The sequence below is a fragment of the Labrus mixtus genome, chromosome 4 (assembly GCF_963584025.1).
Source record: "Labrus mixtus chromosome 4, fLabMix1.1, whole genome shotgun sequence".
Lineage (NCBI taxonomy): Eukaryota > Metazoa > Chordata > Actinopteri > Labriformes > Labridae > Labrus > Labrus mixtus.
The window spans coordinates 6,708,104-6,724,300 of NC_083615.1; the positions used below are offsets into that span (position 1 = coordinate 6,708,104).

General features: G+C 39.7%; 3 protein-coding genes across 4 annotated transcripts; 2 read left to right on the forward strand and 1 right to left on the reverse strand.

The window, feature by feature from the left end:
• Positions 1-48: 48 nt before the first annotated feature.
• On the reverse strand, positions 49-4,923 carry ints14 (integrator complex subunit 14). The gene is made up of 12 exons (XM_061035443.1): positions 4,842-4,923; positions 3,851-4,121; positions 3,647-3,754; positions 3,060-3,215; positions 2,821-2,939; positions 2,568-2,710; positions 2,378-2,470; positions 1,913-2,063; positions 1,615-1,748; positions 1,141-1,259; positions 848-913; positions 49-574 (listed from the first exon to the last, which is right to left on the reverse strand). The coding sequence occupies exons 2-12, from the start codon at positions 4,070-4,072 to the stop codon at positions 341-343; spliced, it is 1,545 nt and encodes a 514-aa protein (XP_060891426.1). The 5' UTR covers positions 4,073-4,121; positions 4,842-4,923; the 3' UTR covers positions 49-340.
• Positions 4,924-6,182: 1,259 nt separating this feature from the next.
• On the forward strand, positions 6,183-8,135 carry LOC132973480 (sodium/potassium/calcium exchanger 1-like). The gene is made up of 5 exons (XM_061036971.1): positions 6,183-6,317; positions 6,859-7,089; positions 7,179-7,268; positions 7,536-7,696; positions 7,793-8,135. The coding sequence occupies exons 1-5, from the start codon at positions 6,183-6,185 to the stop codon at positions 8,034-8,036; spliced, it is 861 nt and encodes a 286-aa protein (XP_060892954.1). The 3' UTR covers positions 8,037-8,135.
• A 1,743-nt stretch (positions 8,136-9,878) lies between these two features.
• LOC132972539 (sodium/potassium/calcium exchanger 1-like) lies at positions 9,879-16,010 on the forward strand. 2 transcript variants are annotated; one of them, XM_061035448.1, is made up of 10 exons: positions 9,879-9,949; positions 10,261-11,453; positions 12,337-12,396; positions 12,494-12,602; positions 13,669-13,749; positions 14,243-14,331; positions 14,528-14,779; positions 14,875-14,964; positions 15,122-15,288; positions 15,414-16,010. In XM_061035448.1, exons 2-10 carry the CDS (start codon positions 10,413-10,415, stop codon positions 15,661-15,663), a joined length of 2,139 nt encoding a protein of 712 aa, XP_060891431.1. In that variant the 5' UTR covers positions 9,879-9,949; positions 10,261-10,412; the 3' UTR covers positions 15,664-16,010. The 2 variants fall into 2 exon arrangements, with proteins under 2 accessions (XP_060891431.1, XP_060891432.1); XM_061035449.1 differs by lacking the exon at positions 13,669-13,749.
• The last annotated feature ends 187 nt before the right edge of the window (positions 16,011-16,197 follow it).

The window sequence follows — 16,197 nt, forward strand, 5'->3', positions numbered from 1 at the left end:
TGTTACCTACCTTTTAAATGCCAGCATTTACTGTCTTTCCCGGGCAGATATGTGACACTGAAGTATTTTTAATGTGGTTATTTGTGAAAAGAACTTACAAAGAAACATGTATAAAATCTGTACACCTGAACATTTACAAACACATGATGTGTTACTTGTCATTTTTGAGCTGTTTTAAAAAGGAGTGTTATGAATGTATGACTCATTAAGATTCCACGAACAGGTCCTCAAAGCCGCCAAATAACGACTTCTATGACCTAAATGCAATATACACCGGTGAAATTTCCACATTGGTCCACACAGGCTGAGGCTGCCATATTTTCACCAGTTCCAACGTCGCTCAGGTTGAAAAGTCAGTGTGCATGGCAACAATGTTGTGATCAAACGCGGCATACTGCGAGTCACCAGTGCTGGCCAGTTTGAGCTGCTGTGCTGCGTGCGAGAGCTGAAAAGCGGCGTCGGGATGGGCAGAGTCTGGTAGCAGGGTGCACTCTCTCTCCAGCAGTTCGGCAACTCCCTTAAGGAGCTCCCAGAAACCGAAAGCCAGGGCAGCTTTCCGAAGACGGTTCAGCTCCTGACGAAAATGAAAGAAAGTAACAACCAAAAAATGTGACTCACAGAGGAAACTTAATGACTTCCTCAGCCATTTACACACGTTTTTTTATGCAAACACATAATGATATACACATCTATGGAGACGTTAAATTCTCACGGTTATTTAAGGGTCTCAAGTTATATCTTACGTTGGGAAATATCAGCATTATTTACCCTCCATGATCCCCAGAATAGAACTTTGAAGTGACCATTGAATAACCTCAGAATTCAGAGCAAATTCAGGTCAACTTACTTTATAGAAGGTTTGAGTTTTGTCCGGCAATTTCCTTGCATTCCTCAGGATCTTCTGCACATCAGTCTAGAGTCAATGAAGACTATTAGTCACACTTATTTTCCACTTGATACTTAATATTGACACACTCATACAACTGGGTACTGGGTTAAAGGGTCTTTGCTGCACTCCATTATGGGACATTAGCTCTAATCTGTCTCAAGACACATTCTACAAAAATGACCCCACCAAGTACAGTTTCTCAAAAGTCCTAAACAAACAACTGAGCTTCAATGCTGGGAGCTCTAGAGTACCTGCAGTCCGCTGGCTTTAATCCACACAGTGACATTCTGTGCGTAGCTTCGTTTGGCCGAGGGCTGCACGGGGAAGGGACTCTTACTATCATCCTCACCGTAGGGGTTTTCAGCAGCCTCTGAAATACAAGACATCAGAGTGAAGTCAACAACACTATGAAGCATTCTTACATGATAATAAAACTAAATAATTAACTGCTGTACTATATACACATTCAGAGAGGCCTTTGCTCTTCAGTAATAAATGCTCATTTACCTAGTTTGTCATAAGTTACACTAAATGCAAGGTATTTCAAAATCACAAGTAGTTTATACTGTAATAAGATTATGTCTTCAAGAGTAAGGAAATAGCAAATATATAATTCCCATTATGCTAACACAGCCTGTAGATTTGACATGTGACTTGTGTTATTGAGAAAACATGCTGTTTTGTTTTTCAGACAGAACACATGTCGTGAAGGGGAGAGGGGTTACCTGATATTGGTCCTAAATGTGAGATCTTGCCAAGCCAAGGCAGAGGATCTGGACCGGGCTCGAATAGGGACATCATCAGATTGGACTTCTTCTTGCTGTCTGCTTGGGAGTACAGCATGCCATACCACTCTGGCCTGTGAAAAAGTGAACAGGATTTAGGTCAAAGGCCCAAAATATAATACAATGTATTCAATATTTTCACCCTGCATGTGGCTGAATATTTAAACGTAATAAAACAGAAATCAGTTATCATAAAATCAAAAGGTATTAAATTTAAAAAAACGTTGATGTATCTCACCCCAGCTGGACCAGCGCCACCATGCCCTCAACTTTAAGACTGCCGTGTAACAGAACACAAAAGTTTGGACTTTTGCCTGCCATCTGACTGGCAGAGGGTTCCTCCTCAAGCTCATCTGTGGCTCCGGTACCAACGTCATCCACCTCTGAAGCTAAGTTAAAAAAAAACCAAGCATGTTAATAATATCATGCCTTTAAAACGTGGATGTTTTTCTGTTCACTATAATTTGTACTATTGAAAGCACAGTGTGAGATGTTCTTGTTTCAAAGAGCCACTTTTGACCTAAAAACACAGGGAACAGAGTCTTCTTGAAGTGGTGAAGAACATAGTGAATGTTAAATAAAGTGGGGACAACCAGTGCATGTGAAAATCAGTTCAAAACCACCATTAACAGAATCCGGATATTTTCCGTTACACCAAGCTATGAGCCCTAAACATGCTGCACAGCAAGTTTACAACACTAACCTTTGTTCACAGCAATAGGCAACACCAGGTGTCTGGATATAACAGGGGGGCTGGAAATGTCAGCAATTTCAATGAAGCCAAAAATTTCCAAATCTGGAATGAAATGAGCAGAATAAAGATGTGATTAAAAAAATAAAGGAAAATGCATAAATGATCACTTTCACTTATTTAACTGAAGCCAGTACCGTACCTGAATTGACAGCTCTGGGCATGGGATCAACCTCCTCATCCATTACAATAGGCTCAGGTCGAGGGAAAACCTGAACATCTGAGGATAAGTTCCCACAGTGCAAGACAGCATGGAAGGGGGAGTATGCATGATCTATCAGCCTCCTGGAGACAAAATAAGACATACAATATCAAAAGATAACATAGTAAACATAGAAAAAAAAAAAAACGGATATTTCCCCCCCTTAAGATTATTCTCCAAGTTAGGGTCATACCCAAACATGGCCTGTACACTCTTCATGCAAAGTGGTCCGTCCATAGTGAAGATCTGTCCATCCCCTCCACTCAGCTGAAGTAGCTCCTCCAAGTTGTCCATGGCATCAGTCATCTGTAACTGCAATTACAAAATGTAAGTTTACATTTTTAGATGACACAACAATATTTAGTCAGAATACTTAGCAGTGTTGCGTTTACATTATTTGTCAGTAAAATGAACTGCGAAGTGATTTGGTACCTCCTCTGCATTGGCTACACACATGATGAAAAGTTTGGTAGGAAAAGGGAAAGGCAGTGGGAACTTCTTGTCGTCTCCACGCTGCTTCAGTGTTTGGAGGGAGTAACGAAGGGAACCCTTTCCAATACCCAGAGAGCCATCAGTGACCAGCACCACCTACAGGACGAAGGAAGGAGATACATAAATAGAACCTTGTGTTAAGGGGCTACGTCCTAGATCAGGGATTGGGCAACTTTGGTCACAGCAAGGGCCACATTAATTTAATTCTCACTGCCAAGGGGCCAAATTGTATGATACGAAAACAATTACAGACAATTATGTATCAAATTTAACTCAACCTACACCAGTGATCAAATATTATTATGGACATATTTCTGGTTTTCATGATTTCATGGCAGATTTTGTCATGTTTTCTTCATGTTTCCAATTAATTGATGTGTAAAAATTGACATGGGGGCCACATTGAGGGTTGATGGGGGCCGCCAGTTGCCCACCCCTGACATAGATGGATGAACGATTTGACCTACACAAACATGTAGTTTTATAAATTCAGAGTTAGGTTAACATTGTTTAAAGGACCAAATCACCTGACAGGGACAGGCACTGCCCCACTCCTGCTGTACCACGTTACTAACTCCCTGCATAGCTGATTCCACACAGGTCTTGTCATAGTCTTCCAGGTTGCTTAAAGCCTCCTGCACACACAAAAAATAATGCATGAAAGCGTTTTTCTCCATGTCTCAAGTAGCGATTCAGAAACGTGTTTGATTAAATCAAGAAGCTCACTTTACCTGTAGTGCATTGTAATCTCTGGTGAAAGGCACCAAGAGCTCCCAGAGAGAAGAGAAGGCCATCAGTGAGGTGAACTCCAGGCGGTAGTTTGACGCCATGTGTTCAAACAACATGTTTAACCCGTGGACCGCCAGGTTCTTCCTCTGAAACTCCTCGCTGCCGTCCACAGACACCGGCCGTGTCATGGACAGAGACACGTCCATCAACACCACGGTAGGCATGGCTCACTGCTTTGTGTGGATTTCACAAATTCAGTAGACCTCAATGATCCTCCGGTTCTCTCCCACTACATGAAAATAAACAAGATCATATCTGTAAGGACAACAGAGCAACGTTATCATGTCTTGGGGTAATAATATTTATTATATCGAGTATTAGTATGTCTTTATTTAACAATCAAAGACACAAAACATTCAAAGAATCTATAAAAAATAACATGAAATATGGCTATGAGCACGTTTATGAGAATTATAAAAGGATGTATATGTGTATGATTTATAAAAAATTTAATAGTTACCGGTAAGTACAAAGTATTCCGTTTTTTCATATATATTTTTTTTGTATTTATTTAAGTATATTTTATGAAATATTTAGCTTTTTAAGAGTAACATTTCAACATCGTCACCATTTCTTATCGGAGTATTAAAGTAAGGATTTTTTAGGTCTTTTTTTATTTTGTTTGGTTTTTTTATGGTTTTATATTTTATCAAAGCGTCTTTAGGTTCCTAGAAAAGCGCTATAAAAAAACAATATATTATCATTATTATTATTATTATTATTATTACAATGTTGACAGCTTTAAAGGAAGAACTCGTCACAGTAGAGGGTTAGAGTAGAGGCTAACGTGTTAGCTGTTCGGCTAACTAACGCCAGTATTTTGAAGAGATTCGTCATAATAACAACCCAGGAGAAGTTCTACACACTGTCCCAAAACGTGACAAGATGACCGTCCTTAATTTGACGATGTGAAATGGCTAAATACCACAAAACACTACATTCATACGTGCCTTTCAGGGTTTCACTGGCCATCCACAGTTTGTATTGTCATGTGCACCACCGGGAATGGTGTCCGGTTGAAAACAATGTACTTAGAATGAATAGTTCCCATGTGGATATTTACATAATTGGACTTGAAAAAAAATAAATTCAACAGGCTGATGCGCAATATACATTTGAGACTTTTGCTTGGTCTTATTAATCCTGCAATTAGTCAAATACAGTTCAAATTGCGAAGACCCCCGTTCTCACGCCAAGGTTAGTGTCAACAGAAGTTGTTTTTGTCTTGTGAGCTGCTCAGATTATTACGGTAATGGTGGGAAAAGACTCGACTTGTTGAGGGTAAAATCTCAACCAGACTTCTGTAGTTTTATTTACATTAAACAGCTCTCAGTGCAACAGTTGCTGTAACCTCTTCTGTGCTGTTTGCTTTAAGTGTAGAACTGCAATAATTGCACGTAATCGTTTTAGATGACTTCCAAGTATTCAAGATGCTTGAACAGGCTACTTTTTATTGTCTAAATAAAATTGGATGCGTGCATGTGTCAGTGCTGCATGCTCCATCTGCTGCTTAATTGTCACTTAATCCATTATTATTGTTACTATCGTCCAAGAGATGTTATAAGATATAAGTTGTGATATGTTTCCCTCCATTGTCTGAAACCAAATGAAGTTGAAACTGCTCTTACTGTTATTATTATTATTATTATTATTATTTGCTTTCTTTTAGCTGATACCAAGCATCTTTAAGGAGAAAATGAAAAGTGTAAGAAGGAAGTGCCTACAGCCGAGCCGGGTCCTGTTGCTCCTCTCTGTGATGTTTCTCTTTAACTTCTACCAGCAGACCATCAGTGCAAGTGTGCATGAGACTTTCCCCTCGCCTCAGGTTGGAGAAGATTCAGATGAAGGGGTTGGGGAAATGACAAAAGGGGCTTCACAGGAGGAGACTCTAAGGACAGCCCATGGATTAGAGTCTGCAGGTCAAACAACAGCACAGATGCATGTGGTATATCAGCCGGATACCTCAGATCACCGAGAATCCAACCTCACTGAGTCTACTCCATGTCCAAAACCAACTACTGTTCATTGCCCCTCTGCAGCCTCCGAGCCTGCGACCACCATCACTCCTGCTTCACCTGACCCAGTTCCATATGTTAGGAGTAAATACCCCACAGATTTATTTTCTGTTGAAGACCGCGGACGAGGTTGGGTGATCCTTCACATTATTGGGATGACGTACATGTTCATTTCACTTGCAGTCGTTTGTGACGAGTTCTTTGTTCCTGCACTGCAAGCATCTTCTTCTTGGATAATGTGATAACGTGGTGGGAGAGCATGATGCTGGTGACCAGTTACTCTCTCTACGTGATCTTCATGAAGTTTAATGTGCAGATAGAGAGAGCCTTCAAGAGGAAACACCACAACCACAGGGACATTTTGATGGTTTTTGATGTGGAGGAACAGGAAAAGGCAAGTACAGCTATGACGCGTGTTCTTGTCTCAAATCAAATGGATTTTGACCACAAAATTAATAAATCTGCAGTTGTTGCATCTTTTGCTTTTTTCTTTTAAGTTGGGTGAAATCCCATAAGAGCAGTGATGATGGAACGTTTTGCAAGCATTAGACAAACATGGACTCAATAAATCCAATTGTAGCTGCATTTTGTACTGTGTTAAAGCTTTCAGGACATTATTTTTTTTCCACTCAATGAGTTTGAATTAAGTGTTAAATGTGTATTATTTATATTTGTGGTACTATAGTCACATAAAGTTTTATCATGCCTCATTTTTGTTTCTCTCTCAGTTAAACTACTGACAGGAAACCCATCAACAATCCTCGTAAAAGAGGATTCACATCACATTTGTACTCACACCTTACCTTTAATAGCCCTTGTCTTTTTGTAAACCAATTTACAGGGTTACCACATCAGGCAAATAAATATGTAGGCTTGTATCATATATTTGTTCAACCTTGGCTTACATGATTAATACAAAACATTTATTTTCCTAGGAGTGTGTTACTACAGGACAGGATGGGTCAGAAGGCTCTAAAAGTGTTCTAGGTCCTGAAGATGATATTCATAAAGATGAAGAAGAAAGAGAGGAAGAAGAAGAGAAAGGGACAACGGATAGGCCTCTGTCTTTAAACTGGCCTGACACACTTCTTAAACAAGCCACCTACCTCCTCCTGCTGCCCATAATCTTCCCTCTGTGGCTCACTGTTCCAGATGTCCGCAACCAGGTAAAGACCCGCACACATCTTTGTGATCAGCTGAGGTCTCTAAATGCATCAACACTGTCTTTTTGCCTTTTCATACCTTTGACAAACAGAAATCCAGAAGACTCGTTGTGATCACCTTCCTGGGCTCGATTCTGTGGATTGCTGTTTTCTCTTACTTCATGGTGTGGTGGGCCCGTCAGGTGAGTTCATGTAGTAAAATGGTGAATGTGAATAAAAAATGAGTTGCACTGTTTATTTTCTTTTGACAAGTTTCAGATTTTGAAATAGAACACATCAACAGGAATTTGAGGGCAAAAAACACTGTGATTAGGGTATTAAAATAGTGTGTCGCATTTTCTTATATTCATTTCAATTCTTCTCGAAAACGTTGTTTATTAAAGGTTAAGGTTGTTATTTATCAGTTAATTTTAACATGACAGTAATTCTGCAGCTTCTTCTCATTTTAGGTGGGTGAGACCATCGGCATACCAGATCACATTATGACCCCGCTGGCTGGAGAGTTGTCCATGCCCGACCTCATCACCAGTGTGATTGTGGCCCGTAAAGGCCGGGGGGACATGGCTGTGTCCAGCTCCATGGGCCGTAACATCTTTTGTATCACATTGGGGTGAGTTTTGATAACCTCTTGTGTCATAATTGAAATACAATTCTGAAAACATACTGTTGTTTACCTCTTTATTTTTCTGTCTTTACCTCTGAAAAGTCTTTCAGTTCCATGGCTCCTGCTTTCGTCCTTCAGTTGTTTTGCTCCGGTGCCTGTGAGCAGCAGTGGGCTTGTCTGTGTCGTGGTGCTGCTCCTTTTCCCGCTCCTCTCTGTTATCATCTCTGTTGCATCCTGTAAGTGGAAGATGAGTAAGGTGCTAGGTTTCACCATGTTACTGTTCTACTTGATCTTCCAGGCGATAAGATTTATGTTCCATTATAGATTCATCGTTTGCCCTGTGTAATTTATTTGGGGTGGGCTAACATTTCTTAATATGTCCATTTATTCTAATGTTTCTGAAATTGCTTATGCTATTTTTAAATCTGTCTATCTATATACAGTATAAATATATAAATATATATTTTTTTTAGCAATTATTCTTGTGGTTTTATAGACTATTATCTGCTATGTGAATTCAAATACCAAAGCATAAACTGTAACTATTACGGTATATGCAAACAAGTAAACAATTATGTTTTGGATCTGTATCACAAAAGCATTGCAATGCTAACCATGAGCCAATAGAAATGCTAGATGTGACTCTGCTGGTCAAAGTATCTAAAGGTTTCAGTAAGTAATTGTTGCAGAATTTAGAAAAAAAATAAAGAGTTCAGGGCCACGTGCAGGCTATTACCCCTCTCTCCCTCATACAGCTGTTTCAGAGCTGCAAGCTCCCGAAGGCTTCATGTACATAAACTGCAATGAAATGTTAGAAATATCTGTAAGCAGCTAAAACAATAGATTTTTGATTGCTTTCCACACAACTGATTTTATGACGTTAATGTCTCTGTTAGGGGGAAAATTGCATTTGAAATACAGATGCAGGAATAAGGACAGCCCACTTTAGAGGTTTACTCAGGCTCAATATTCATCCAGTGACTTAAACTTTTTCCACATAACAAGTCTCTAAAAAATAAGCTTGACACTAAATTGTTGGATATAAATATGTGATTAGATGTCACATTCACATGTAAGTGGCCTAATGGACAAACATTTTTTTCCTCCAAATGTATAAAATTCATATTTTATTAAAAAAGAAAAAACTGAATACTTTGTACTTACCGGTAACTATTACATTTTTTATAAATCATACACACACATACATCCTTTTATAATTCTCATAAACGTGCTCATAGCCATATTTCATGTTATTTTTTATAGATTCTTTGAATGTTTTGTATCTTTGATTGTTAAATAAAGACATACTAATAATCAATCCGTCTAATGTTCTGTGCATTAACAGTGTCACGTGAAGTGTGTAAAAAACAACAATGAACATGTACATTTAAGCTTACAGAGGTTTCGGAACTATAACATGTCTTTCTTAAATGTATATACTTTATATTGGAAAACTGTGAAACAAATTAGTTTGACACATTAAAAATCAGCTATCTAAATTGTTTCCCTTTTCCTCTGGAAGCATTTGAACAGAAAAAGAATAGAAAAAAATCAATCAGAAAAAACAAGTAAACAAACAGGGAAACGGACAAACTTAAAAAATGGACCATTTAACCATGCAGACATACGCACACACACAAAAGAAAAAATATTGATTATGATGAATAAAAAGATATATCAGATAAATGCACAAATTAAGAGATAGGACTGGGAGGGAAGTACAAGGAGAAAAAAAAAGAGGAAAACAATTATACACATACATACAAATACATCCACAGGCACAAATACTCCTCAAGGAGCTTGCTTCAGAGGGTGTATTGGATATCAGTTTGGGTCCAGAGAAGTTAAATTATTTACACATGTAATAATAGGCTGCCATCTTTTTTAGAAACTGGGAGGTGAACCTCTTAAGGAGCATTTCATCTTTTCAAACGACAGAAAAGAGATGAGGTCATTCAGACAGGAAGAACAATCAGTAACATGAAAACAACATTTTATTCCAAAGTGTAAGGCTTCATTCAAGTTTTCGTTATGCAACATAATAGCAACAGACCAAAGCTCAACTTTTATTTCAATGAAATATTCCTATGGTAGGCTCGTGATGAAGTGAGAGTAAGACAATGCACATAATCCTCTTAGAAGACTTCAGGTATTATGCTGATCCATTGTGAACACTTGTCCGGTGTCCTACTTCACCCTTTGGCCATTGGCAACAGTTTGGACTTTAGCTTGTGCCACAATATCCAGCTGTGCATCCCTGTAAGTAAAATGCTTGGTTTTGTTTCGTTCCTTTTTGTAATGAATATAGATTTAGCCCCAACCCCTTACCATATTGTAGTTGTTATCTAGTTGTCTGTGCATTTATGTTATGCATGTGCTTGTGTTGGTCTACTGGGTTTTTACTGGGTGTACATAGATCATGACAGCTCGTAATTGGCTGTTAAATAACACCTGATGACTGAGAATTCAGATTGTCTGAATAGTTCAGATTTGTTCAAAAATTCACGACTACTGTGCCACCGGCTGTCTAAATGTCATGTTATCTCTGATGCTTCCTTTCATTATTACAGGCTGGGTTTTCCAAGAAGTTGAGGATGTAGGAGGAATCACCCTGAAGCTTTGGATCATGTCACCCGACTGTCTGCTGTGGACCTTTGCTCTACCAAAGACCATTCATTCTGCTTAATTCTGTGTAGCTGCTAGCATTACTGCTTTGGAGGAAATGTATATAAGAAGGAAGCGACTGCAGCTGAGCAGGGTTTTGTTTCTTCTCTGTGGGGTTTTTCTCTGTACCCTCTACCAGATGACCACCAGTGCCAGACTGCACAAACCTTTCCACCTGCCTCAGGTCGGAGAGGATTTTGGAGAAGGTTCGACAGAGGAGGTTGAGGAGACTACAGCAGAGACTCAGGTCCGAGAGAAGGTTCTCACCGCGACACGTGGATTGGAGAACGCAGATCAAACAACACCAGATATGCTTGTGGTTGATTCTTTTGTTACCACTTCAGATTTGAATGCATCCATCACCACTGAATCTCCGACATCCTCAACCACAAAACGGACTTTTGTGCATTGCATCTTTGTGGCCCCTGATCCTCCACAGGAGACCCCGACACCAGCTCCAGCCCCTCCTGTGACAACCTCCACTCCTCCTCCTCCTGGTGAAGCTCCTCACATTAAGGGGGAGTACCCTGAAGATATCTTTTCTGTTGAAGACCGCAGACGAGGTTGGGTGATCCTTCACGTTATTGGGATGATGTACATGTTCATGTCACTTGCCATCGTTTGTGACGAGTTCTTTGTTCCTGCTCTGGGAGTAATCACAGACAAGTTAGCCATCTCTGACGATGTGGCAGGAGCCACCTTCATGGCTGCGGGTGGCTCTGCTCCTGAGCTTTTCACCTCCTTGATTGGAGTCTTCATCGCCCACAGTAACGTGGGCATCGGCACCATTGTTGGCTCTGCAGTTTTCAACATTTTGTTTGTGATTGGAATGTGTGCTTTGTTTTCGCGAGAGGTTCTTCGTCTAACCTGGTGGCCACTTTTCCGAGACGTGTCCTTCTACATATTCGACCTCATCTTACTCATCATCTTCTTCTTGGATAATGTGATAATGTGGTGGGAGAGCGTGATGCTGGTGACCAGTTACTCTCTCTACGTGATCTTCATGAAGTTTAATGTGCAATTAGAGCGAGCCTTCAAGACCCAACTCCACAAACACAAGAACATTGTCAGAATTATAGCCGTGGAGGAATCTGAAAAGGTAAGCATGCCTGTGAAAGAACATGACCCTGGTCATAAATCGAAACTTTTCTATTATTGCTGTTTGAGAGCTTTCTCTCGTGTAGAAGAAACCCTGAAGAGTTCCCAACAGTTTGCCAACTTTGTCACAATCTTTTTTAATGCAAAAAAATGAAAAGACAACATTCACAGCCGTTGTGCTACTTCACAAAATATTCAATTTTAATTATTGGACGTTATTCTGTCAGATATGGCAATCTGATGCACATTCTCCAATGCAATTATTTTGTCAAATTTACATTTTTAAATCTTATTTTGTTATACTATCAAACGCAGAGTGATTGGTTTTTAAAACAGACACCTACATTACTAATTTATGACATTTCTACTCCAACCTTCTTTCAGGGTTTTATGCAAATTGTAGCAAAAAGGTGAAATGACTGTGACTAAGGCCTTGAGGAACCAAAGCTGATCAGCCGCATCAAACTAATCCCTCAGGAGCTACAGCTCTTTACAAACTGTAGCATCAACATATAGTGTATTAAACCCTGCAAGTGTGATTGAGGCTTCATTTATACAAAGTACATCCACAGTTGTTGTGCACACTCAGGGTATTTGCTACAGCTGGGTTCCTTAGGTGCAATGTTTAATCATTTCATCTGTTGATAATACTTAATAAATGACCGCACTATAGTGTTATTCCACAAAATTGCAATCCTGTAAATGGTCTGCGGTTTTTTCTTTTTACTGATATGCAAGTTAAACAAGACCCCAGGGTGAACGTTGTGTGAAACACCAATGCAACAGATTATAGTGTACAGTATTCTAACATTTAAGCTTTATAAATTAAACAACTTCTATCTCTGCCAGTTATTGTAACAAAAAAAAAACATTGTTGCACACAGATAAATGGGAACGCAGAAGATAATGCCCCTCCTCCTCCAGATGACAAGAATCTTTTAAAGGTAAGACAGAGATAGATTAAAGAATCAACCAACTATTGAACTGCAAATTAAAGTAGCACAAAAACAACATCATCATTATATACCTGTGTTTCCTCAGCTGAAGCCTTCCCTTCAGCGAGGGGGAAGTTCAGCTTCTTTACACAACAGCACCATGAGAAACACCATCTTCCAGCTCATGATCCACACATTAGACCCTCTGGGGGAGGGTAAGTACCATATCAACACAATGGGGGAGAAATGTCTGCCCTTACACTGGTCTACAATGGATTAGCCAAGTGTCCTAAACAAAGGCAGCACTTAGACCAGACTAATAATAAGCAGATAAATACACACCTCAGTCTGTGGAGGAATCTATTTGAACGGCCAGTGAAATGTAAAAAAAAACCAAAAAACCTATTTTTGGTCTTTGCCAACATGAAGATTGTTTAAATCGTAATTATCAATAAATTATCAATGACTATTAAACCTTGTCTACTCAGTTACAGGCATAACAAAATGGGTCAAATATGTAAGATAGGCTGTCTGTTTAAACAATGGACTGGCCATTGTGCTTCCTGTACTGTACAGTGTCTCCTAGTTGTATTTCCTGGAGTTCTCCGCTTGTTTGCTTATGTCTTCTTAATGGTGCTTTAAAATCTTATCTAGCATTCTTAACCCATGTTCTTTTATGATCACCGGTGACATCAAGATATGGCAAAGCAAAAGAATGCATATCTGTGTGTGGTACCCTCGACTCACCTGAAGAGAGCAGATAAGGTGCAAAGGAAAGTTTGACAGACCCTGAACGTAGCAGCAGAGTTAAAGTTTCAGTTTTTATCCTTCTTACTCTAATGCATGGTTTGTCAGTATTGACCTCTACTATTGATTATTCTTGCTTGTGGTGTGTGCTTTTAAAGTGAGTCATTGGAGCAAAAGGAAGAAAAAATATGCCTCCTAGATAAAATTGCCAATTCATGTGCAGTCTAAAATGATTTTGATTGAGAGCAAAAGTATGATCCTGTCTTAATCTGCACAGTGACTCCTGTGCTTTTCCCTTTGATGAACTCTTGGTTTTGATGTCTTTGCTCCGTGGTGCAGTAAGAATGACGATGGTGTCGTCACTTTTGATGTGAAAGTGTCTGTGATTTACTCTATATTTACTCATTCAAAGTAAGACTTCTCATTTGCCCTCTAACTGTGAAAGTGTGAAGTTAATGCAACTTTTAAAACATGCCTGAGCTATTAATCACAGAGGTCTAAGATTATTTCTTTTGCTTGTTTGATTGTTCATAGGGAAATTTAACGATAAGGCTGACACTCTGAATAATGTGGCTAGACGGACAGCAGAGAGAAAAACTCAGGACAAAAGTGAAGGTAAATTGGAGGATGTGATGGGAATCCACTAATCAGGTAGCTTTCATTGAGCCTTTAGAGTCTACTTACTAAGAGTCTGAAAAGTCTGAAAGCTGCTCATCATCTGGACTGATAGAAAAATAAATGACTTCAGCATGTGAACAGAATGAGTCAAAACGGATGGGAAGAAGAGCTATCCAGGTTAATTGTTCTTCATTTAATTGATACAAGATCACTAAAACTAAGTCGTGTCTCAACCATCAGTTTTCTGCTGGACTGGAGGTTTGTGACCAGGTAGGACAGATAAAACACAAATTCCCCACAGTTCCAGTACACAGTTCAAAACTACTTCAAGCAATGCTACGAAAGTCAATAAAAAATAATTCCTACAACTCTCCATATTGTCGGTACTGAAGTCTTCAAAATGACAATGGAACTATTAGATATAGATAGTTGAGCTCGTAAGTTGCAGCATGAGGGAAGTGTGCACAATTCTGGAGGTTCTTTTTTACAGATGCTGTGGGGAAAACAGAGCAGACAAAAGAGTCAGAGGCTGCCCCCGCTGCAGAAACGAAGAAGAAGGAGCAGCCAGAGGACAAGAAGGTACTCTCCAACCACAAGCTGAAGGTTATCAAAAAGCCCAGAAGTCAGTCTCTGGTGCCTGTCTGTGTAAGAGTCCATGATGGAGCTATACAACATCAGGCAGGCAGATGGCCTCTTCTTCTGTTTTTTTTATGTTGATATTTCTGTCCTGTTATTTCTCCTTTGCTTCTACTGTCGTCCACTGTGATGTCTTTAGGAGGATGTGTCAGGAGGAGGACGTGAGGATGGGTCAGGAGACTCAGGAGACTCTGACAGTGATGATGATGATGAAGACAGTGATGAAGACAGTGATGAGTCCAGTGAAGACGAAAGTGAGGAGGAGGAGGAGAAAGAAGAGGAGCCTCTGTCTTTAAACTGGCCCGACACACCACTGAAGCAAGCCACCTACCTCGTCCTGCTGCCCATAATCTTCCCTCTGTGGCTCACTGTTCCAGATGTCCGCAACCAGGTAAAGACCCGCACGCACCTCATATGATCACCCATGGTGTCTTCAAGGCTGGAATGTTGTGTTTTGATTTTTACATCACTTTCTTTATCCAAAAGAAATCCAGAAAATTCTTTGCGTTCACTTTCCTGGGCTCCATTCTGTGGATTGGTGTTTTCTCCTACCTCATGGTGTGGTGGGCCCACCAGGTGAGTTAAAGTAACATCTCCATTTATTCTCCAAGAGCCAGGGAATGCTTTAAAAAAAAAAAAAAAGATGATGGTGTCGTTTTGAATCAGACATTTTTAAAGAGTAGTTTTCCGTTTCTGTAACTGTTATACATTCTGAGCTTTGTTTTCCCCTGAGGTGGGTGAGACCATCGGCATCTCAGAGGAAATTATGGGTCTGACGATTCTGGCTGCGGGGACATCCATCCCCGACCTCATCACCAGTGTGATTGTGGCACGTAAAGGCCTGGGGGACATGGCTGTGTCCAGCTCTGTGGGCAGCAACATCTTTGACATAACTGTGGGGTGAGCTCTGATTGTTTGATGTGTCACGATGGGGGGGAAAAAAAAGGCCCAAGAATGATTAGTTGGTGAACTTCTTTTAAGTCCAATTTGTTTTTGTTCTTTTCTCTGTCCCTTTATTTGAACAGTCTTCCAGTCCCATGGCTCCTGTACTCGTCCTTTCACGACTTTGCTCCAGTGGCTGTCAGCAGCAATGGACTCTTCTGTGCTATTGTGCTTCTCTTCATCATGCTCCTCTTTGTCATCATCTCAATTGCATCCTGCAAGTGGAGTATGAATAAGGCTCTGGGTTTCACCATGTTCCTGCTCTACTTTATCTTCCTGGTTCTTAGTGTGATGCTGGAGGATCGCATCATTACCTGCCCTGTGTCCATCTGAGGGTGTGATCAGAAAGAGACTTTTAATCCCGACATGTGCTGATCTCATGAAGGATGGACAGCTACTGGAGGTGCTTTGCATTGCCGACAGTGGTCTGTTTGATATGTCAGCAGAAATTAACACAACATTTTCTAATACTTCTTACTTCTAGTAAAAAGTGCAGCTTTAACATATTGTTTAAGATTATATCAGATTATCCACATTTTTGTGTAATAAAGTTTGACAGAACGAACACTAGCAGGTATATAAATAAATTCCTCTTTTTAGAAAATAGAAGAGACTTAATTTTTAGGTTATATAGAGTTTTTTGAAAAGCTATGAAGTTTGTAAATTTGATTTTTTTTTTTTAATTAAAATGCAAGTATACACTGGTGCAAATACTGATTTAAAATCAGCATAAGGATAACCTGAGCTCGCTGGAGCTCATCAGTTTATAGAACGATGTCAGGCATAGCATAAGTACTCATCATGGAAAATAATGTAAAGCGACATCCATAGAAGAAATGTGTTTATTCATAAATGTCAGCAAACTTT